Genomic DNA, 24,061 nt, shown 5'->3' on the forward strand with positions numbered 1-24,061 from the left:
TTGAATAACAGAATTAATTTATTTAATAAGAATACAGATGTCAGCTAGATTTGATATTTTCACAATGGTTTGTCGTCGATTGTCCGCTTTCAGATTTCGATATTATTTGAAACGGTTTTTGGTATTTACTCTGCACAAAGATTCTCTCAACGCTGAGCCCTTCTTTTTTATTTACAGTCTCCCTGTGTATATAATCACTGCTTAATGTTGTAAATCCGGTTCCTTCGAACAAACTGTCCAATTGTTCTAAAATATTGAAATCATATTGAAAATACAACGCTTCAAGGATATTGAAGGTTTAATCGTGAGAAAATGTATCATACCAATAGAGAAATAGTAAGCTCTCGTTCCATCCTGGCGAACGTAGAAATTCTCTCCGAGTTTGTGACCGGGACCAAACCTCAGTTGAGCGTGATCATATAAACCATAGTCTCTAAATAATACCATACCACCGGGCTTCAAAATCTTTAATTAAAATGGGTAAGAACGTATCAAAGAATTTCATCTCGATTCGAACCCTCGGCAGGGATTGCGACCTGATAAGCCGAATCCCTGCTAAAGAAGGATGTTTCAATATTCCTCTTAGGAAGTGTAGGAACTACCTTGAACACATTTTCCAAAGCTGCCGTCATTTTATCTGGATGAATTGCTGACAAAACGAATATCATAGTGACAATATCGATATCACATTCCTGAATCACATTGGATAGACTATCTTCAGTGATGTCACATTGGAAGGCGTGACATCTCGCTGGATCGTATAACGAATTATCCTGTAAATAATCGTTGACAGAAATGTACAACAACTTCGAATAATTCATGATATAGAGCGCAAGAAAATATTTGAAGGAAAAGCTGTGTTAACCTGATGTGAAATCAATAAGATAGGTAATACAGATCTCAGTATTTCAAGGTTAATGAGCAAAAGCCTTCAACTTCATCATCATAGAAATGAAAATGAATGAATTTTCATTTTTCTGATGACAAGGTTTTGTTGAAACTGTCAGAATAAACTGTTACCAGCTGTCGGTTTTGCTCATTTACACAGGTAGTACAATGTGATTTTCTTAGAAATTACGAGCTTTTGCTACTACCAGGCTTTTTCTGATGACAAGGTTTTGTTAAAACTGTCAGAATAAACTGTTATATCAACAACTATCGGTTTTACTCATTTAGTTTTACTCGTATACTACGCAGGTAGTATATTGTGATTTTCTTAGAAATAACGAGCTTTCACTACTAGTGTATAGTAACTTCAGATACTTGTAAAACAAATCTTACTTTTACAAACTGTACAGCTCTGGGTGAAAAATCACAAGCGTAGAAGAATAAACCGGTGTCTTCTGCGAGCAGCGGAAAGATGAAATTACCAACTCCGCATCCAACTTCTAAAATCTTATTCGTTTCTCCTTCGTTGTTCTATAAAACAAATAATAAACGCACAGAAATCAGAGTCAGTAGAGATTTGAACACAGGGAAAACATCTTCAAAATACGGCACCTTCTTCGTTGAGCAGAGTTCCATGAATTCTCGAGTTGTCCAGTGTCTATCTTTGAAGAATTTGGTCGTATTACGTTTATAGAATAAATCCCAGTTTTTCTGAGCTTCGACTTCGAATTTATTCTGTTTGAATTCAGAGACAAGTTTCGCATCTTTCAATTTCTTCTTTTCTTCATCAGTTAAAACCCGAGTCGATCGAGAAGATTTTTGTGTCTGATTTTCACATTCACCATACATTATCTATAAATACAACCAGTAGGATCAGAGACTGATGACAATAGTGGGTGATTAAAACTGAGTAACACTGGAATTGTGTGTGTGTCTGTCGTGAGGTCGGTCTATAAGTACAAAGAGGGATTGCTTCTTTTATTTTATCAGCATCGGTAATGAAGGATCTTTGATGATGGGCTCGTAAGAGCCTGTGGTACTCTACTCGAAAAAGTTTGGAGTGGATGGACGAGACAGTGTAGTATGTGTGGCTTTTTTGGAACTCATTTTCAAAATAGATTTTCATTTGTTGAAGGCATCCAAGGAATCAACATTTTATCTGAATCTGTTCATCTTTTGACTGCAAGGAAATAGTTAGTATCTAAATTCGATTGAACGGTAGTGCCATACTTTAATTATCTATAATTTCTCGAAACTCAGTCCTGAAATTAATTTCATCCGATAAACGGTCAACGACCTTTAGGAGGTGGGTTTTGTTGTTACCGGATTTTGAATATGGAGTTACGTCCGTTGCCGAAGGCCGGAATCATTTCTCGGTCCTCGATTGAATCCAAATCCTAGTTTTATACTCCGTTACAGTTTTGATTCACGCTTCGACGAATCGGATTTAGTTGGTTTGAGATCCTGTCGTGAGTCAAGTGCAGTGTAGGGGTTGTTGTCAGTTCGAGATGTTGACTTAGGTCGTATATTTTCTAATTAGTAAGTAATTAAGTAATCTAACTTTCTTAGGCTATCAGTGAAATCAAAACTGAATAGATAGCTAAATAAATTGAGTACTTACTTCATTTCATTTTCATCCAGCAATGAATAAATCGGGATCAGTTCAGAGTTCTATGTCAGTAACCTGTCTGTGGTTTAGTTTCACGATCGGATATTTTCAGCCCATCCGATTATAAAAAGCTTACCACCAACGATTAGGCAACTAACTAGGAGTTCCAGAGACAGGGTCACCTGTTGTTTCTTGTTTGTTAATTGATTGTTGGCTGTCAAAATCGAATTTTATTTGTGAATTGAACCGGCTGGGTTGTTTGTGTTTAGATTCATAACTTTCAATAAGTGAAAATTTCTTTCAGAACAACATTGGCAAAAACCAGTGCCATTGTAAAAACCAGTGTTAATCCAGTGTCTGTAGTACGTAGTAGGCCTAAATGAAATATAGACATTGGATTAGGCCCTATTGTTTTTACAGTACCTACTACAATACAACTCTGATAGAAGCCCCTAGTTTAGTCACAACATGAAATAGGCCACTATCTGTCAAATTTCCTCAAAAAGAACCCTGTTAGTTAGTGGTAAATCCACTGCGAGTCTACAGACCCTGTCTTGGCCTGTTTATCTGCTATAATCACGTATATTGTACTTTGCTTTTCAGGTCAAGTGTTTTACATAAAACCTTTCGATAATAAAGTGAATTTCTACGAACGCTGCCAATAATATAGATAAAAAAGTAAGTTCCTCAAAATAGAATACTTTCCGTTTTTCATGCATTTTATTAGAAATGTCTCGTAATTCGGTTTGTATTTATTTTAGTGTCAGACGGACACAAACACCACCACGGCATCAACGCTAAAGATCTAGCTTTAAAAGCGCAGAAAAAGATTCTCAGTAAAATGTCGACGCGTAAAGTAGCGAAAGTGTTCATCGACGACGCCGGCGGCAGAGTACTCGACAATATTTACGGCATTTGTAAGGAATACGCCAACAAAAAAGAGGCGGAAAAAGTCGTCAAAAACACGATAAAATTAGTTGTTAAAATCGGAATACTTTACAGAAACGAGAAATTCAGCGAAGCCGAATTAAGAATAGCGGCCGAATTCAGACAGAAATTTCACACGATCGTCATGACGGTTATGAGTTTCTACGATTTGGATTTTTCGCTCGACACGAACTTTCTGATTAAACACCTGAAAGACTGCCGTCGAATGCTGCATCAGATGATCGAACAGCATCTGACCGAGAAAACGCAGCATCGCGTCGATCACGTGTTTGATTTTTTTATGAACCCGGCTATGTTGACGGTTGTGTTCGATCGAGGTGGACCGTACCGACATTATTTAGATAACATCGTCGAAGATTTGAATAAAATGGTGGACGATAACGCTGTATGATCGTAATAATTCAGATCATCGAACTCAATCCAACGTGCGGTATCTTAATCTATAAGTTTCACGCGGGAATTTTGATTCTAGGGTCCAGGCATGCGGTCGTCGTTTAATTCCGCAAAATGGTTTTGGTAACAGAACCGAGACCGGTCCTAAATCTAAGCCTGAACGTTGCTTGCGTCTTTTTGTAAAATCAATTGTACTGCAAATGAATAATTTCTACTGGAATTGGATTAAGATGTTATCATGGTCAGAAGTATATCATCACACTGTATGTGTGTGTGTGTGTGTGACATATAAACCTCATGTTGAAATATCGTGATGGTTTTATGTTTGTACCAGATTCCAGCTTCCTGTTTCTTTTTTAGAACTAACAAAAAAAATCCCTGAAACCAGGAAATGAATTTATGAGGTCACCATCTACGAATGGACTCTATCTATTGCCGTAGGGAGTGTAACGATATTTCCTTAAGAGTGAAACCTTTTAAAAATCAGAAGTGGTCACCGTTATGCGCTGTTAAAAATCTTGTGGATATCCGGCCTCGCTGTAAGTCACATCGCCAATTCGAGAATAGCCAGCTTCTGCAAACGGAAATCTCGAATTAAAATAACATATCGACAAAAACATGATTTGTGGCTGAAGTAACCCTGAAAAAAAGAAATACGGAAATAGGAATTTTTCTATTATAACCTCGTTATAATTCTATACAGCTGTCGTTTTTCGCATATTAACTTGTAGTGATTGTATCTAGATTACTTTACACGACATTTAGTACTTTATAAACTCAGTTTATCAGATAAATTCTAATCAGTCGAGGTTTGGTGAAACGATATTCACAACTAATGGGATAAAAAGTCACGATCTCTCGAGCCGCTTTCAACTGTTCGCTATCAATTAACGTTAATTACGATTAATTAACATCGTGATCGATATTTAACCCAGGCTTTGGCCAGAAACCTACTTTTTAAAACATTTTCTAAACGTGACGCAAGTTTTATATTCAAGATGTAGGTTATTACCTTGCGAATCAATCTAGTTCAATTACGTCGACGATTAGTTATTTTTTTCTTAACGGCAATTAATTAACACATGACTCGGGTTCACAACGAACCAATTTTGGAGTTTAGTTTCTCCTATTGATTATGTATAGTGTGTACTTTATTCTCAAAGATTTAACCGTGTAAACTTTGTTGCTTCTGTCACAAACAAACAATCAGTAAATTCATCGTGTATGTACTTTATGCTGCCTTGAAATGATGTGATATATTATTAAAACAGTATTCATCATCGTCGATCATCATTTTGTGATGCATCCAAAAAAAATTCATTTATATTCGTGTAAACTGTGTCTTTGAGATGTTATTTTCTACACTAAACTGTCGAAACATTTGTTGTGCCATAATCATTATCAAAACGGTATTTGCATTGAATGTGTATTAATGTATTTGTTAGAAACTGAAGTCTTCCGATACTTCTACAAAAAAAAAGAAAGTTGCACTATTTGCAACGAAAGGACATTTAACGACTTTTTTCCAAGAATGAGCCATTATAACAGTTTTAATCAAAATAGTTTTTTTTTTTTCAAATGATGGCTTTAAATCAAAAACTAGCGAAGTTTTCATTGATTACCTGTTATAGTATTAAGAATGAATACCGAAGATCATCCAAGTGTGGAAAATTTATATTACGTCAATTTTTGGGACCATTTGTAAACCATGTTTATGATCTGTGAAATGATGAATTCATCAAGGATTTAATTTGTTTGCGAAGGAAGTTTATGTGAATTATTATTTTTTTTTAAACAAACATATCATATCTGTCTGGAGAACTGTTCAGAGGGTAGAAACGTGTTGAAACCCATGTTGAAACCCAGTGAAGGTAGGAATTTGCCTGCAGGATATTTCTACTATTATGTAATTTCTCTAATTGAATTACATTAGTTTCTGTATTATTTATGACTATAGCACAGTTTGAAGGTGTCAGAATACGTTCATGTTTCACTAATTCTCTACGAAATGTAAATTGTTTATTACGTGAGTTGAGTAATAATATCGGAATTTCTGTTTAAACTCGACAAGTCTAAATACTTTGAGTTATTATATAATGTGTTGTATAGATGTTAGCCACAAAATGAATGTAATTTGTTGTTTTGAAAAGAATGTTTATCCACCAGAGGCAAGTAAGAGTCATACTTTTACAATTCAGTTGGTTAAAAGTAAAAAAATCACACCTGATGGGCGACATTCATGAAATGTTCTATTTTAAGTTCACACTCATGGTTTGATTGTTCGCGCTGGTCACTGATTGTGTTGTGTGAGTGGTATTTGTGATAATTTAAAAAAAGGTGCTATTTTTATGGCTGGTTGTAAATGCAAAAACCTCTCAAAACCGGTAATAATACGTTTTCTAAATCTTGGAGGTTTTTGTGTTTGATATTTAAAAATAACCACCGTCACATATTTCATGGTATCTGTTAGTGATCCCACCGTCTCTTTCAAACAACTGAATTTAAAACTGATGGATCCATATTCTCAGTATACTGTGTCTATATCAGTATTCTACTCAAGAGTTGTTCTTTAGTTGAGTTGTTTCATCTTGTAGAAATACAGACCCGATTTCTCGTTTTTCTCGTGGATAAATGTTATTGCATTCCCTAAACACCCGACATATAGAAACTATGACTAATGTTAATTCTTGCCCGTGGGGGAGGTTCACATTTGAGCTGCACATTGTACGTATCAACTCGATAGACAGGGATATTCAATCACACGTATCCGTGTCTCTGATTAAATATGATAAGTTATCTGTAACTTCCTGGTAGTTATCGTTTGTAATTGTACAGGTAAAAGCCTTGTATGGAGTTTTCATCGTTACGTTGTGGTGTCACTTGCTCCCAAACCAAAACTCAGTCAAGTGCATTAAACTTCGAACAACAGTTTAATCCACTTATCAAACATTCGCAATGAAGTATTTCCGCGACTTCCTGACCTCGGTCTCGCTAAATATTTGGATTTTTATATGCGGCAAAGACTGAACAAATAATATCCTTCCTTTCTCGAATGAAAATATAAAAACAATGTACGCGTTGTATGCGTAAAGTCTCCAGTGAAAGCTTGATTTTCACAAAATTATCTATAACAGAAATGTTTACATTAACTTAAGCAGCTATTTTCAGTTGAATATAAAGGATGAAAGGATGGTGAAATAATGATTGCTGACATGATGTGTGCCTTTTATGCATATGGTGCAATCGATTCCATTTGAAATCATTCTCTTCCTCTTGTCAATACTCTTCTCTTATAATATACATTCAAGCATTTTCTATCATTGAATTTTTCATTAATCTTGATACTTCTCTTTAATCCGTTAATGTATTTACTATTTGACTACGTAATGTTATAATTCTGTGCTGTGAAAACAATAACTTATAACGAAGAGTGAAAATAAATTATTGAATGGAGAAATAGAAATTTGTTGTTATATCTGAGATTTGAGATCTGGAATCTGTTGTCAGTGATTGAAACAATGATTAATCTGCCAACAAGACCCAACTCCACACAGATGTTCATCACATCAATTTCAGATTGACCACACTTCACTTGTTTTCCAGACTAGTCCTCAACTGAGACATTTCTAATTATGAAAAAAATACGGTAAAAGTCCTTTAGAATGCCACTGTTGGGACCAATGAAAAACAGTGTTATAAAGAATGGTATTTTTCATTGAATTTGAGTTACAATGAGCAAGTTTTGTTCTCAATAAAATGGATGGTGTTATGACGGACTTTGTATGTCACATGAGATCCTAATTGTCTGATGAAACCGATCAGCTTATATATACATATAATGATAATATCAATCCCTCGAATTACAGCACTACTTTACAAACAAAAATGTGTTTTGTCAATGCAAGGATATTGTATAGATATTTTCCCTGGATATATTTTCATGTCTTATTGAAAAATGGGAATTGTATATAATGCATCTGTACAAACTTAAATCTATTGAAGATGTCCAATATTTATTTCCGATATATTTCTGTTGAAGAGCAATTGAAACGCTATATGGTTAGAATTGATGGTACGTCATATTGTAGCTATTACATTTATACAGAGTGAGCATTGTATTTGAAATATCAAGAGCCATCATGAGCTATTAATAACGTGTGCTTATAGATTTATTCATGGTTGCATATGGTGAAGAGTAAAGTATCATGTTAGATGACTTTCTGGAAGAATGTAATAAATTCCTACCTTTTCAAGTAACAAAAACGTTAGTATTTCTCTCAATTCCTTAGTGCCTTATTCACGTAGCAGGGGTTTGGGAAAATTGGAAGCTCTTGGGTCCACAAGAAAAGAATTCAGACAGTTTTAAAATAAAGCAGCCATTTCATAGGATAGCAGAGTCCCGGGTGTTTCGATAAAAGTAGAACTTTGTAGACTTTCTACAAACCCTGTCCTGGAAATTCTTTCCATCTCTTGTGCTGTTAGTGAAAACTTGGCAGTCACTCATGAATCCTTTATTCAAATCCTTTACTAAAACAACAGTTTAGTTTACGGTAGGATTTATTTTATTCATACTAATAGAATAAACAAATTGTCTTTAATCTCAATTTCTAAATGAAGTAACTCGACAGCCAGAGTACTCTTTAAAATGGGGCGAACAATGGGGTTTTTATTTTACAATCCGAACAGAAAATTACTTAAGTACACGAAGTAGAAAAATATGTGAAAGAAACCGAGTTATAAAATGTAGGAAATTGTGTAAATCACACTGTGATGAAATTAAATGATACAGAATATTGATAGAAGTTTATACGACTATCAACAAGAATCATGTAGTTTAACTGCTGGTAGTTAAAAATGTTTGGATTGATGGAGCGAGAATTAGTGACATCTTCGAAAATATCAATTTGTCCATTTATACGACGCACAGCCAGCTGCGCGCGTTCAGTGATATCAAACCACACAAAATACTTAAATAATATTCATTCGAGCACATTACGAGCCATCGATAAACTCAGACTCAAACGGCTGAAATTTATGACAAAAATAACGGAAGTAAAAGACAAACATTCATCGAAGATTAATGAGAAAATTAAACAAAGATTAAACTTGTAAAGTTGGTGTTGCTCAGTATTTTTTGAACGCAGTTCCACAGTTCAAATGGTTAGGATTTTGCTCTATTCTAGGAAAGTAACTAATTTGGACTCTCAAATTTACAAAATCAATGGAACTGGCTCTAAATCGATACCTTGTCTTTCGAAACTAATCAAAACCATACTGGCCTTTTATAATATATCAAACAAGCACGTACACAGAATGTGCTAATTACATTATTGGAATGTTTTTCTGGAGAATTCACTATATATTTTAAGGGGAGGAGAGTTTACAAACACAGGGATTACTATATATAAATATACAACATTGTTTCATATTTACACATATGAACTGAAGGAAGCAGTATTTATAACGGATGATTCATCAGTATAAACTTGTTTTCTTCATTATTCGTAGGAATTCTTGTTCGTTTATTTCACCATCGCCGTCTCGGTCAGCTTCATCTATCATTTCCTGAATAATAACAACACATCATTCATCGTACTGCGCTAAACATTTTTCAATTCAAGTGATTTAATCCCTCATTCATTTGAACAGCATCAACCCAAAGAATTTGAGGACCAATTTTTTCTAAAGTGCGCTGATAAAATGTCCAGTTACATCAAAAAGTTTAACTCAAATTGATTGGTTACTTCATGTTTTCCATGGGGACAACAACACGTCTTTTAGGCTTAAAATTTTTCATGAAAGTGAACTCTGGTGTTTGCAGTTCAATTACAATTGAAAATATCTCGGGTGAAGTTCAGAACACGACCGTGTGAAGTGTGGAAGACATCACAAATTGCCAAATTGGTGATAAGATGAAATTGATGAATCTCCGAGGGCAGGATGGATGAGGTGGCAGGTTCTAAGCTGCAGATTGAAAAATTGTCAAAGAGTTTTGAGTTTTTACTATTTCTATAAGTCATTACTTCATGGTTGGATCTCTAACTCCAGCTAACTCTATTGACATACAATCTACTTCTTATCTTTTTTTTTGGTCAAATAAAGCAATTGTATGATATCTGACCTGTAATTCCTCATCAGTAAGATTCTCTCCAAGTTCCTTAGCGACACGTTTCAGATTACGAAACGATATTTTGCCGGTGTCGTCGTCGTCGAACAATCGAAACGCTTTTAGGATTTCTTCCTTCGAGTCTTTTTCGCTCATTTTTTGCGTCATCATCGAAATGAAATCGGTGAAATCAATCGAACCTGAAAATAACGAGAAAAGATAAGATAAAGATAATTCAACGCCCTGTCCGTCTCTTAAGACCCACTTGGGTTACACTGTTACTAGCAGTTGGGACGTAAAACTTTACTAAACTAAGAATACAGTAAAACTCGTCTTAACTCGAACAAACAATTGCAACAGAATATGAACTTAATTCATTTGTCTGTAACTTGAATTAGGGAGTAGTCAACTGTCTGTATCCAACTCAGGGGCCAGTTCCATAAACAGAGCTTAGACTTAAGACCGGTCTAAGACAAACTTAGTTCTGTAGCCAATCTAACACATTCTTAAGGTTTTATGACCACTTTTTGTCTTAAGTCTTGACTATGGAACTGGCCCCAGAGATTTGATTAACTACCTGTGGCATCTTTGTCTATATTCGCGATCATTTTTCTGATCTCTTCTTTTTTCGGTTCGAAACCTAGCGCACGCATAGCGACCTGTTAAAAATATAAACCATGCGATCATGATTGTTGATCACTCATCGCTAGATCTGAAGAATTGAAATAAATTGTAGTTTATCGCATACCTTTAATTCCTTAGTGTCGATTGTACCCGTTCCGCTAGAATCAAATAAATCAAAAGCTTCTCGCATTTCTTGTTTTTGTTCCTCGGTCAGCTCAGGTTTTGGACCGGTCTTCTTTCGCTGTCCACCTCCACCAACAGTTTTACGGACATTCGACTGAAAAATCAAACAATAGAAATGAACAACAATGCCCATCACACATTTTTAAAGCAGTCGCCGATGATGATGTTGATCGCTGGCTGTTGTTGTTGCCATTCGTTGGATTTTTTTATTCCATCAATTTTAACGATGTCTGTTGTGTGAAATTTGTGGAGCGAAACAATCGATTCATTGCAATTCAAATCAAGATGATAATATAAAATTCAAAATATGTTCAATAAATTTTCATTTGATTTAGCTTAAATTAAAACCAAGGATGGAGAAAATGCCTTTTTCACAGACCCCCAATTTCGTATTTGATTATTTTTGGGATATTTTTTCGTTGGCTGGTGGTGCCTTACCATGTTGAAATGAGGATAGGATACGTCGATACACGGATGAAAATCTTAGATATTTCGATTGAAGGATTTTGAAAAAGATGTTTCTATCAACAACGGCAACTTCCGGTAGCGCCACAGGTTCTACTATTTACCGCATTAAACAGTTCTGTGTGAGATATTTAACAGAAATACTTTTGAGAAAGTATGAATCTATTTCTAAGTGAGATTTTGTCATGAGATTCTATTTCTATTAAATATCTTGACTCAGACTCCAAAAGCTAAAATGAAATAAATCCAATCCAGATTTTATTGAAGAAATGTCCATTTCCGGAGTTTAGGTAAAACTCAATTTGACACGAACCCGGAAGCTGGTCAGTTTGGTTCAACAGTCAGTCACATGAAGAAAGAACCCACGAAGAAGTTAAACTTCACCTTTATTTTTTAAATCTCAGTTGATGTGAAGGGGATTAAGCTGTTTGTTTCTCTCACCACATTGAAAACGAATACTTTTGATTTTTGGTTGTAAAATATGGTTTTTCTGCGCGCTCCTGTTGAAAGGAGTTCCCTCATGAATCTGAACGTGTTTAGTATTCGCCGGTGGACGGTTTATATTGCCGCATTGTTAGTTATTGTATTATGGCGTTCGTCGTCAGTAGAAGCTGGTACGGAGACCGTATCATCGGTGATCGCTGGCGGTAGAAATGAGCGTGCTGTTGCTGCTGCTGCCGGTCCTGTGAAGATTGATTCCACCGGTGGAGGAACAGGACGTGTGGTAAGTCGGACATATGTACGCCATGAAATGAAGTAGAAAATATCAAAAGTTTGATATTCAGAATTTTAGGTTTTTTGGATAAAAATTCTTGTTTCTAATCTGTAACCTAGTGTGACGACCGGTGGATGCACTGGTTCTCCAGACTAACCATTGAACCATCTCTCAGTGGGTGGTTACTGTGTGGAACAGCCTCCCCGAGTCTATAGAGAGCCCCATCCGTGAACAGTTTCAAGTCTAGATTTGACATACATTGGAGGGATCTGGCTAGTGTCTACGTTCCAACCTGCCAGTAAGCTTTAGCTATATAAGTTTTTGCCACAAACATTTGGAGCCACGCATGCCGCGTAAAAATAATGAAGTTACAAAATTCGGAATGATGAACAGACCTGTCAGGGCGAGGGCCTCAAACATCTAATCTTCAAGTTCAAGTTATTGAGTAAAGTTAATGGTTAGTCTGGAGAACTAGTATAATATAATTTCAGTAGTACCTCGTGAATCCGGTCTCAGAAAGACGGTCTGCTCTTACTATAACTTTTATCATCTATTTTGCAGAAAGGTGAAAAACTGATTGGAAAAGCGAAGTCGAAGGATGAAATCTCAGTTGGTTTTATTCACGCGTTCGCTGCGTCAATATCTGTGATAATAGTCTCTGAACTCGGTGATAAGACTTTCTTCATTGCCGCTATAATGGCTATGAGACATTCTAGATTGACAGTATTTACTGGTGCTATTGGAGCACTAGTTACTATGACTATACTATCAGGTTAGTGTCAGTCATTGCTACCACTGATATTCATTCTCGAACCCTTACGAAAAGGGACCGTGATTTTATAAGTTATGGATGACTTTGATCCCTGAAACCTGACCCTTGTTCTTAAGTTACTGATAAGAAGTAGTAACGATCTGACCCAACAGTTCGCTGTTTTAATTAGAACCTTATGATAACTAATTGTAAATCCAAGTGTAAGTCCAAAAGTGGTCTTAAATCTTATGACAATCTTGAACTGTTAGATTGTCTATTGAATTAAGATGGTCTCAGACGGGTCCAAGTCATGCCCGGCAACTGGCTCGATTGATATCTAGTAAATTTCTATGGCAATTTCCAAAATTTGTCATTCAGAACTGCCAAATATTACTGATTTTCAGTATTTGTTATTATTTTATAAAGAGAAATACTGATTTGATTTGTTTGATGTATACAGAAATATGAACGATAATACTGAGGGTCTTACTATTGATCACCGATTAATTTGAACATTTTCTTTCAATTCATATTGCAATGAAATGTTGCTGAAAAAAAATTAACTTGTTACTAATAGCACTTTTCAGAGGTTGCCAGCTCTGGTCATTTACTTCTGACGACTGAATGAATTAAGTATTTAGAACTGTATGTTGTGTTGTTTTGTTTTACAGCTTTACTCGGTTACGCAACTACTGTCATTCCGCGAGCATTTACCTACTATGCGTCCACTGTATTATTCGCTCTTTTTGGATTGAAAATGTTGAAAGAAGGTACAGATAAATATTCTTAAAATTCCAACATTCAAAATCTGCCGGTAAGAAATTGATAGACGTGATGTTTTTTCGTTACAGGTTACTATATGTCTCCGGATGAAGGGCAAGAGGAATATGAAGGCGTGCAAGCTGATTTAAGAAAGCGCGAAGATGAGGTAAGTTGATTATTTCTATTTTTTTGAAAAGCTTCTTTTCTTTCAGAATGATACCTTTTGAATATCAGTGAAGACTGGCAAATTATGATATGAGTATTTACTATTAGATGTTTTGCCTGTGGGTAAGACCGGATAGACTTATAGAATATAATACATCTAGGCCCTAGTTGATTTATGCAGAATTTACTTGACACCAACAGCAGTCTAACACGTGCATTAGTTAGATTAGTTTAACAACAGTTTATCATTAGTTTTAACCAATATTAAAAGTACAAAGTTTTTACTAATATTACTAATAAAAATTACATGCATTCTTCTATGCTCTAAATCACAGTAGTATTGAACATGTATTAAACTGAATTATTGAGGTATTTGGGCAATGTTAGTGAGAATGAAAGTTGACCTTTGGTTAGGGTATATTGGTATAGGTCAGCCCAGTGTTTTTTTCTAGACCGACCAATTGATGTCTGGTATTGATATTTATGTTTTTAGAGAGCTGCAGATGAATTAGAAGTATGTATTTGTGTGTTGAATATAACTAACTGTTTTAGTGATATCACCATCATTCATCAGTCATCTGAAATTTGATCTTAAATAAATGTGTTAAAGAGAAGCCAAACTATTCTAATTCGAATTTTCTCGGGCGCGTCCTAGTATTGAGACTTCAAAATAAGCTCAATAATTTTTGTCCGGCCTTGTCGAACCAGCCTCCTCCAGGCGCGCATAAATTGAAATAGTTTTAAGAATATCTCAGTTGACTGGTCTGATGGATTTCACTATCAAAAACCTTAGAACATAATTTTGTCTTTACGAATTCGCTTCTGACAAAAACACTTTACACGTAACCTATATAGATCATCTTTAAGAATTTGTGTTTTGAAAAAGCTCTCAAACTTTGAAAAAACCTGGTTCTTCACCCGTGAAACTTTCACCATTCGAGGAATCGTTTGATGTAGATTCTGAAAATTAGAGTAGTTCTCTGACCTTCTAACGCTTTACTCTTACAATAAAAAACTGCATAGCTCTTATTTCATCACCTGCTGCACTAGACCTTATGATACATTTAACGTTGACGCTATTGTGCGTTTGAAATTATATTTATTCAGTTGAAACTATGTTTGACATTTGCACACAAAAAACCTCTTTAAATTAGCAACCGCTCCATACAACTACTGTTCGTATTTTCGAAACTAATTCGCGGTAACATTTGGCTTGAATTAATTATTTCAGAAGTGTAACTTGTAATGACTCGTATGTAAACTGAACTGACTGAATTGTTGATATTTTCAGCGTCAGAAAGAAGAGGTGACTCAAGACCCCGAATCTGGAATAATACGTGTTAAACGAATGAAAGTATTTGGTTTGATATCGCGGGTATTTGTGGAGGCTTTTACGCTGACGTTCCTCGCCGAATGGGGAGACCGTTCACAAATCACTACCATTATCTTAGCTGCCAGAGAGGTATACGCATTTTAATGAAATCATTTCCCGTGCCCTTCACTTCACGCTCGTTCCGGGATTCACAAAAATGACCGTTATAACCATTGATGAAACACTATTCCGTGTTTTAACGATATAGTAGAGAATCCCGCACTGATAAAATGAGAGATGAAGTCCGAAAAATGTTTCTATTAGGATTATTGACTATTAGGTTATAGTCGAAACGTCGAATGAATAAAAACACATCAGCTATATAGGAAACATTTTTCGGACTTCATCTTTCGTTTTATCAGTGTGGGATTCTCTACTGTGACTGTTATCTAGCGATTTTATCATTGTGACTTTTATCACAGTATCTCTGATAGATAAGCCACACACCCTTATTCAGGACTTGAAATTACATGTACGGGTATCAATGTGAATTACAAAATGAAACTTTTCGACTAGCTTCTTATGAATGTTCATAAGTGATTGTCTTCTTAGTCCTGACACTGATTTCCTGGCTGTGCGGAGACATTTGCCACCCCACTTCATCAAATAAGCAAATGGCCTGGGATTCAATTTAGATTTCCTGCTGCTGCTGCTGCTACTGTTGTAGTCTATAATTCAGTGTAATGTTTTTCGTATTTTCTTTAGGATGTATTTGGTGTTATATTAGGAGGCTCGATTGGTCATGCTATATGTACTGGTTTAGCCGTTATAGGAGGACGTTTTATTGCTCAACGTATATCCGTTAGAACCGGTAAGTTCAAATTTCAAATTTCAATTGTTTGTCTGTTGTCATTGTTAAGTTTTTTTTCATGTCCATTTAAAGTAGAATTAATTAGCTGTTTTATTATTTTTCATCAAAGTTAACAAGTTTCTATTCATTATTTTTCAGTAACTTTGATCGGTGGAGTGGTATTTCTACTATTCGCATTGTCGGCATTTTTCATCAATCCGTCCTAGCGATATCTGTAGCACGCTGGAAATTCTAGATTTGACAATTTGTTTGTTACCGAAGCGTCATCCGTTTTAAAAGTTCTAATTGTCTAAATGCATTCGACTTAACCATCCGCGAAAAAAATACCTCTGTTCCCTTTACGAGTACGCTGTGGATATATTTGTACCTGCGTGTACATTTTTGAGGACCTCCATTATTTCTGTCAAGTTTTGTAAGAAGAGAATATAGAATTGATTGGTATTTTACCGGGAGTGAGGGCAGCAGATGTCGATGTGAAATTCGAATAAACCAGTTAGATGCACTAGTATGTACTTACTGTCACATCTGTTGTGGTATCGGGTGGAACATGTTTGCAGTATTGAAGTTAGTTCTGATGCGTATAAAAGCCACTGATTGCGTTAATGTGTAACGAACTGTAAATGAATGAAATCAGATTTTTAGACTGAATCGAACAAATCCATTCATTTGTGTACCAGTGCTTGATGTGTTTTTGGCCAAAGTCGGATATAAATCTAAAATCGTATTCAGGGCCCAGTTTCACGAAAGAGTTAATCTCAAATTTTTGGTGTAATTGCCATTGGTTACTTCATGTTTTCAATGAGGACAACAATTCAAACTTAACCGTTTTAGGCTTAAACTTTTTCGTGAAACTGGGCCCTGTACGTGTATTTATGGTTTAAGGTTAGGTGAAACTATTCCACACCTTTTAGACTTAAATCTGACTTTTCGCCATGTTTTTGTTTGTGTTCGGTGTATTTTGCCTATTTTTCTTGAGATTCAGTTTCACAGTTCTCTGAGCAGGGATGAGAAAGATGCATGTGAAAAATGTATGAGAACGTGAAAACTTTTGATAATCCTAGTTTTCTTAATAGGCTGTATTTTGTTCTTCTATCTCTTGGAGCTGCTTTGACCCTAGATATACGTATCATAGTAGGCTATATGTACATGTTTGTGAAATATTGGACTTTACTGGTCCATCACATTTTCATAGTCTCATCATCATCATCATCAGACGGCTGCGGAGTAGGCGACTGCAAGCTTCGACCAACCCTTTCTGTCCGCGATGCTCCGTGGGGACTGGTGGTTGTTGTTATCTCCTAACAGTCTAGTCTAGCGTCAGTCTTTGATTTTTTTACCAGTCAAATGGTTACATTGTCTCAATTCTTGCATGAAACCTTATCGACAATGAAGAAATCTGGTTAGGTAACTTGTCCCTGTTGGAGATTTGGTGTGAAAAATATTTTTGGTATTTAGAATATGGAAAACCCTGTTTTTTTGGTGTGAAGAAATGTGAAAAAAATGGGAATGTAAGAAAATGTATAAATTTCAGAATATTGCATCTCATCCCTGTCTGAGTCTAACTCAAGCGTTAAAAGATCGATAATGAACTAATTTTAACTCTAAACTAGACACTGTGGAACTGAGTCATGAAGATTAAGAATATTTTTGTGACTTCCAAATGAATACATGTAGTGTATAAAATGTACATGTATTTTGTATTTTCTGTGCATTCCTCTCTTCCTATGAACTAATTAAGTGTCCTTGCATCAAATATTGAAAAAACCAATTGAAAAGACTGCAACTTCAATGATATTCAAAAATATTACATGTATAATATTTAATTCAGGTATGCTATGGTACCAGTATGTGCTATGCAGTACATTTAGTTAGGATCTCAGAGAAATTAATATTTGGTCATTAAGCTTTATGCAGTTATCTACCTGCTGTCTGTACACAGCCCTCAGACATTCGACCTCTTTTTCCAGATCTATGTTCGCCCAGGCAATGCCACCCTCTGTGGCAGTAACCGTGACATTTTTCTGTGAAAATGAATTAGGGTGTCAATTCTGGACCATCGGGTTTAGACGGACATTCACCATTTTTGAAAATGTGTTCGTCCAGACTTTGCCATTCAAAAGGTGATAGTCTGAGGGGGCGGGTACAGATAGCTGATTGACAGCTGTATTCATCTCGTGTGATAATGAATACTGGTACATAGTACAATGTGACCATCATGTTTATGTAGTTACCCACTACTACGCTCCTGCAATTCGGAAGCTTTGTTTTACTAAATCACATGATAATAACCATTATTGTATGTAAAATACCTTTCTCAATAAATTAACAATGGTTTTTAAATTTCGAAGACTTTTCGATTACATTTATTGCCTGTATTTCAAGTCCTAGTATCGATGATCTGCGAACCAAGAAAATACAACAGATGTTGAAAGGAATCTCAGAAAAAAACATGACAAGATTTTTATATTGTTTGTGATTTTCAATCTTTATTTACAAAATTCACAAATACTAAAGCAGCATTTTACAGCACAGCAGTTCAGAATGACTAGATATATAAACATCATATTTGTATCGACAATAAATTATGAGTAGTTTTGGAAGAACAGATGAACCATTCATCTGTGAAAATCATCATAACCATATCACTTCTCTCAACCCTAGACCAATCATTCATATCCTTAGCGTTAGCCCCATCTATTGTTGCTAACCCTGTGTCAGACAATTGTGAACTGGTCGTTAGACCTGAACAACTGGTGACAACCCCTCATGAATTCCACAGTTGATTTGGTTCAATGAACAGCTAAACCCCATTCATCAAATATCAAATATACATTACAATATAGTAGACAATGTGGATACATTTTATTCCTTTCTGCTGCACCAGACTGGAAACTATATTTAACATTCATTTATATATCAATGATTGATATATAAATGAATTCTAAATTTGGTCTTATGCTAAACAGATATGAACATTTATACATTAAATAAATGTATTAATGAATGACTGAATGATTCTAGTCTAAGCTCCTGATATGAATGTATAAACTGATCACTGATTCACTCAGTTATTCTACAGTATTTTTATTGTCTAAACTTTGTTCGACAGGTTCAATATTAGTCAAATGTTGGGTAGATGTTCCTTCAGCACTCGTTGCTTCTGTAGATGTCTCTTGTTCTAGTTCAGGAGTTGTATCCGGATGAGTTCCATGATCAGCAGCTACACCATCGACAGCACCGACCGGTGCAGATGCAGTTTCCTCTGATGTTGTGTTTGGTCGAGGCCCGTTTCCACCCGAAGCAGATGGACTCGTCTCAGTGTTATCAGCAGCCTGTGAGTTTTCATCTTGTCGCGGTCCGAATCCTGGATCCTGCGGTGTAGTGTTAGCTCCATCGTCGTATATAATATCCTCCGGGTTCGGAGCACGCGGCAAAAACTCTTCATCCGGACAAATTCTCGAGAATATACATCGCGCCTGAAAATGATTTACACACTTGCTACAACATATTCTCGGGTAAAAACAAGCTATAAAGGTTCAACAAGCGGAACAAACCTGTTGAACAGCGCAGTCGAAATCAAGCTGATTATCAGGGCCACTACACAACACAACATTATCAGGTCTTCCGGACTCAAGATCTATATCACTGTGATCGGCTTGGTTGAAATAAACCGACCATAAAATTGGAGATCCGGCATCAAACTCTGAAAAACACAGTCATCGTATCATATTTGCTTTAGTCGCTAGATTTTGGCTTGATTCGAATAAACAGTGCTTCGTGTCATACCTCCATCCTCTGATGCAGCACTACTACTGGTTGTTGTTGATTCCGATGGGAACAGAATCTCTTCGATGAATTGTAAATCTTCTCTCGCTTCATTTACACCGCGACAAAATACATGCACTAAATCTGTAAATATATAAACATATGATAGTGATTAATACACGACAGATATATGATCAAACTACGTGTATATCATCTGTGTATCAATACTTACAAAGGCCTTCTGGTACTGAATAGGTGGAGGCGGACAATTCAATAACAGTTACTGGTTCAGGTAATGATGAATGTGGAATGCGTAAAAATGTCACCTGAAACATTTTAGATAGATACAGTTATATTACACTATGCAAATACGAATACATTAAACTCTCCGGTCAAGCAGTCAACCTCAGTTAAGTCATCATCCGATGAGTCGTCACATTATTTGAGTCGCAATTTGATTTTCCAAGAGTTCAAGCTATAGATGTAATACTCGTCTCAAACTACAACGACTATACCGAGGTTTGACTGTATATTTTCTACCACTTTACCTCATCTTTCGTGCCCTCTTTAATGGATCTCTTCGTAAGGAAAAATGCCCGTGATATTTTTCTATCATTGTTGATCTGTGGAAGTAACGATGAACTAGCATAACTGGCTTCAGCGACTAACCACCTAAATTAACAATCATCGTTTTATACGTGAAATTCGCCGGTTTCAATTATTTGTATATCAGGGTGCGATCTAAGCACTTGTCCGATTGCCCGGGACAAGTATATTCTCATCAGGGCGAGTAGGTTATCATTATCACTTGTCCCCCGGGCTAGTGCAATTTTATATCACATAGCTTTTTTCCCACTCGATACAACGGATGATAATGCCACCAGTCGGACTGCCTGTGTAGGGCAAGTAGCTTTTGGAGGGGGCGAGTGAAATTTCAGTTATGCTTGCCCTGGGCAAGTGGCTTTCATTCCTTAGATCGAACCCTGTATATCGAAGTCCACACAATGCGACTTACTTGCATTTGAATCTAACACCATCAGATATAGCACCGATACATCTACAATACAATCGATAATAATAAAATCAGCGTACGATGATGGGTAGAGTTCGTGAAGGGATCGATTTAATCAAATATCTTACTTGTTTTCCGAATCGATTATCACATTTGAGATGGTTTTTCGTAAACAATAGATACCACCAAAAACAGCGCACATTCTACAAATACATCGTCAATAATCTAAATATTCGCTCAGTTCTAAAATACAGACGCTAGCTATTATCAGACGTACCGGCAAAACGCTTGCGGCAACTCTCCACTTCCATATAAGGTCCATAAGAATGCCGTATTTCCATAGCGACCGAGAGAAACTAAGAATTTCTTCACGGCGGCGAGACCCTTCAAAAACGAATACGCATTCGCTGAATGGTAGGTATCGAAATCGAACTCGAATTCTTACTAACGTTACTTACGTCTGCGGTGGGAGTATGCTCGGTTGCCATAGCAATAGCCTGCAGAACGTAGTGTTGAATATTTGGAGTCAGCTTACGAGATATTAGAAAATCTTTGAAAGGACGATCTTCAAATCCTGAAATAACGAAATTTAGAAATTTGAAAGCGATGCGCAGAATGCTGAAAACCGGGTACAAATTATACAAAATTATTACCTGCATAATCTTCAGGATGTTGATCATAGTCCATACAAAATGTTAAGAATTTCATCAGCATTCGTTTTTCAATCATTGAAACTGCTTTACTGCTGAATACATCAGCTCTAGAACATGGCACCTGAATATTAAAACACAATCATTGAAACAGTTTTACTGCTGAATACATCAGCTCTAGAACATGGCACCCGAATATTAAAACAATCATTGAAACAGTTTTACTGCTGAATACATCAGCTCTAGAACATGGCACCCGAATATTAAAACACAATCATTGAAACAGTTTTACTGCTGAATACATCAGCTCTAGAACATGGCACCCGAATATTAAAACACAATCATTGAAACAGTTTTACTGCTGAATACATCAGCTCTAGAACATGGCACCTGAATATTAAAACACAATCATTGAAACAGTTTTACTGCTGAATACATCAGCTCTAGAACATGGCTTTTTGCACCTGAATAAAACACAAAAATATACAATAGTATGACAGTATTTTCATATCAAACAGAAGTTATGGGTTTGCTATACCTGTTCAAGTTTATCATTCATTCGAGTGAGTATTCGTGATACAGTTTTAAACTCGCAGTATTTCGCAACATCTGATGAAATGAGAAGTTCCACTAAAGGTCCGCGACAAAACAACAGCTACAAGAAAATAGAATCATCTGTCGATGAGAAGTTTTCTCATTTTCTTCTAAATACTTTTGTGCTAGAATTAAATGTTTACCTTCGGTGAAAGATCGATGTTGAATTTTCTCCACTGACGTTTCAATTCTTCTACAGTCCATTCTTTCTTCAGATGTTGGTTTATTTTCTCCTCAATTTGTACATTACACGGCATGACTTCTTTAGCCTTCGATTCTCCAGAACAACCTGCGACTTCCTCCGAACAAACTGCGACTTCCTCCGAACAACCCGCGACTTCCTCCGAACAACCTGCGACTTCCTCCGAACAACCGGCGACTTCCTCTGATGCGGAATCAGCCACAACTGGAGTAGTTGAAGATCCTTCTTCAGTTGCTTCAGAATCTGCTTCATTATCATCTAAAATTTCAATTTAAGCTGAAAGAATTCTCTCAGATTCTACAGAAGTCTGGATCCAGTTCCACAATTTTTGATTAAAACTAAGTCATTAAAAAATTGGAATTACTCCAACTGTAGAGTCAAACTTGAGAGTTATGGAGCTTGGCCTGTTCCATGGTTGTGAGTAGAGTTCACTCTGAGTTGAAATTAATTCATTTCCAATGAGTTTCAACTTTTGAATCAAATCTACACTCTTTACTAAGTTACCTTTAAGTTGTATATCTAATTGGAAGGAACATTGAGAGACTGGAGTATTGGAAGGTACGAGTGGTTCTGAGTTGTCATATTCTTTATCTTCATGCCTGTAAAATAACGGTACCAGTTACAGCCCAGGTTAGTCTTAACGCTGATTGAAAATTTCAGATTATTTTCATAGTAAATTTCCAACCTGATAAACCAATTCTGCAGTAGATTAGTGATTGTTTGTGAATTTTGTATGAGAGGAATCAAAGTCTCTCCTTCCTGAATCAGAGATGAATCATCGATCCCAGCACTGGCTGCTGCTTCTACTGTGACTTCCTGGTGACTTTCGATCCATCTTTGTATTCCATCGAAATTGAAAGTCGACCAATCGCCTCCGTAATGGTCGTTCCTTTAAAAATATGAGAATTGCAAACCTTATGTATGTTACAGCAGGCTTCATATGACTTCATTCTAATTAGCTACTTGTGATACACATATTCAGTACCTATCCAGATGAAGCACTCTTTGTCCTATTCTGGCAAATGCAGCAGCGACAATACTTTCAGCAACTCCTAGATTCATGATGATAATAAAGCATAACTACTTTAAAAAGTGTTAAGATTATTATCAGCAGATACAAAATATAGCATTGTACAAAAACAAACTATATCTGACAATGGTACATTTAAAAAACCCAAAATAGTGATGAAACAAAAGCTACAAATTCTGTTGTCTTGACGTTTTAGGAAGAATTCTTCTTCCCATTATGGGAGTAAATCCAAAATGACAGTTCATTCTTTAATCGCAGCAAACCAAATACTTTGAGTGAGGCCGTGTCTATGGATGGAAGACCAGGTACCATACACGCGTCAAAATTTAGTCTAGTACCTAGCCGCCGTTCCCCAAACAACAGTTGTAGGGAACCCGTAACAACGACTGGTATTCAGACCATCAGGATTATACTCACCTGTACCAAGAATAATAACATCATATTCTGTAGGTAATTCTTCGTCCATGATTAATCCCGTTTTCAACCAATCTCATAAACACCAATGAGTATCCTGAAAAATAAAATATCATCAATCATCCCGAACGAATGGGAATCTTATTAAACTGTCATTGTCGGTAATCGAAGCTACTTAAAATCATCAACAAATCATTTTGCCTCGTTCAAACGAGCTGAATATCGCAGCCATTCTTTATTTATCAATCTATCTAATGAGGTTGTTTTCGAATCGCTAGGCCTATATGATTTATTCTTACTATAAAAAATTCAATCAAGCATCGACCGTGGCGTCCTTCAATTAGATTTCATCTATGACATATTATTTGTAAGAGCTATATGGTACAGATATGGACATATTAATTGTGCAAATAAGAGTATCCTACCTATTAGTTTTGAAATTTAATCGGGAGGGGCATGTACTCAGACCGAAGAAGAAGGGTTCGTCAGGCCAGGGCAAACTCAGAACATTAATTTTGCTAGTCACAATTTAATGGAGGATGGATGATACCGATATCCCTAGGCCTATATAAAAATAAAAAGAAATGGATACTAGTGTGGCG

The 24,061-nt window shown here is 36.1% G+C and overlaps 5 protein-coding genes across 10 annotated transcripts; 2 read left to right on the forward strand and 3 right to left on the reverse strand.

The window, feature by feature from the left end:
* Positions 1-39: 39 nt before the first annotated feature.
* LOC141906393 (tRNA N(3)-cytidine methyltransferase METTL6-like) lies at positions 40-2,970 on the reverse strand. Of its 4 annotated transcripts, XM_074795653.1 has the most exons (7): positions 2,925-2,970; positions 2,510-2,711; positions 1,501-1,740; positions 1,282-1,419; positions 603-773; positions 324-465; positions 40-246 (listed from the first exon to the last, which is right to left on the reverse strand). In XM_074795653.1, exons 3-7 carry the CDS (start codon positions 1,735-1,737, stop codon positions 41-43), a joined length of 894 nt encoding a protein of 297 aa, XP_074651754.1. In that variant the 5' UTR covers positions 1,738-1,740; positions 2,510-2,711; positions 2,925-2,970; the 3' UTR covers position 40. The 4 variants fall into 4 exon arrangements, with proteins under 4 accessions (XP_074651754.1, XP_074651756.1, XP_074651755.1 ...); XM_074795655.1 differs by lacking the exons at positions 2,510-2,711; positions 2,925-2,970 and adding an exon at positions 2,212-2,221; XM_074795654.1 differs by lacking the exons at positions 2,510-2,711; positions 2,925-2,970 and adding an exon at positions 2,119-2,186 and having other exon boundaries at positions 1,501-1,838.
* Positions 2,308-7,375, forward strand: LOC141906394 (tumor necrosis factor alpha-induced protein 8-like protein 1). The gene is made up of 3 exons (XM_074795656.1): positions 2,308-2,427; positions 3,101-3,175; positions 3,259-7,375. Coding segments are annotated over exons 2-3 (579 nt in total). The 5' UTR covers positions 2,308-2,427; positions 3,101-3,174; the 3' UTR covers positions 3,837-7,375.
* Positions 7,376-8,394: 1,019 nt separating this feature from the next.
* On the reverse strand, positions 8,395-11,314 carry LOC141905096 (uncharacterized). Its single transcript, XM_074793850.1, has 5 exons — positions 11,190-11,314; positions 10,693-10,845; positions 10,522-10,603; positions 9,960-10,144; positions 8,395-9,403 (listed from the first exon to the last, which is right to left on the reverse strand). The coding sequence occupies exons 1-5, from the start codon at positions 11,190-11,192 to the stop codon at positions 9,314-9,316; spliced, it is 513 nt and encodes a 170-aa protein (XP_074649951.1). The 5' UTR covers positions 11,193-11,314; the 3' UTR covers positions 8,395-9,313.
* Positions 11,315-11,533: 219 nt separating this feature from the next.
* On the forward strand, positions 11,534-18,139 carry LOC141905850 (putative divalent cation/proton antiporter TMEM165). 2 transcript variants are annotated; one of them, XM_074794914.1, is made up of 8 exons: positions 11,534-11,940; positions 12,493-12,703; positions 13,354-13,452; positions 13,534-13,610; positions 14,103-14,123; positions 14,901-15,071; positions 15,687-15,792; positions 15,931-18,139. In XM_074794914.1, exons 1-8 carry the CDS (start codon positions 11,698-11,700, stop codon positions 15,996-15,998), a joined length of 996 nt encoding a protein of 331 aa, XP_074651015.1. In that variant the 5' UTR covers positions 11,534-11,697; the 3' UTR covers positions 15,999-18,139. The 2 variants fall into 2 exon arrangements, with proteins under 2 accessions (XP_074651015.1, XP_074651016.1); XM_074794915.1 differs by lacking the exon at positions 14,103-14,123.
* A 151-nt stretch (positions 18,140-18,290) lies between these two features.
* On the reverse strand, positions 18,291-24,060 carry LOC141905220 (rab proteins geranylgeranyltransferase component A 2-like). 2 transcript variants are annotated; one of them, XM_074794036.1, is made up of 17 exons: positions 23,885-24,060; positions 23,463-23,556; positions 23,001-23,064; positions 22,701-22,904; positions 22,520-22,614; positions 21,957-22,273; positions 21,758-21,874; positions 21,223-21,343; positions 21,028-21,143; positions 20,847-20,953; positions 20,698-20,772; positions 20,573-20,614; positions 20,106-20,229; positions 19,790-19,883; positions 19,579-19,701; positions 19,347-19,495; positions 18,291-19,268 (listed from the first exon to the last, which is right to left on the reverse strand). In XM_074794036.1, exons 2-17 carry the CDS (start codon positions 23,509-23,511, stop codon positions 18,861-18,863), a joined length of 2,205 nt encoding a protein of 734 aa, XP_074650137.1. In that variant the 5' UTR covers positions 23,512-23,556; positions 23,885-24,060; the 3' UTR covers positions 18,291-18,860. The 2 variants fall into 2 exon arrangements, with proteins under 2 accessions (XP_074650137.1, XP_074650136.1); XM_074794035.1 differs by having other exon boundaries at positions 23,001-23,067.
* Between the last annotated feature and the right edge of the window lies 1 nt (position 24,061).

This window comes from Tubulanus polymorphus, chromosome 5, assembly GCF_964204645.1.
Source record: "Tubulanus polymorphus chromosome 5, tnTubPoly1.2, whole genome shotgun sequence".
In the NCBI taxonomy this organism is placed as follows: Eukaryota; Metazoa; Nemertea; class Palaeonemertea; order Tubulaniformes; family Tubulanidae; genus Tubulanus; species Tubulanus polymorphus.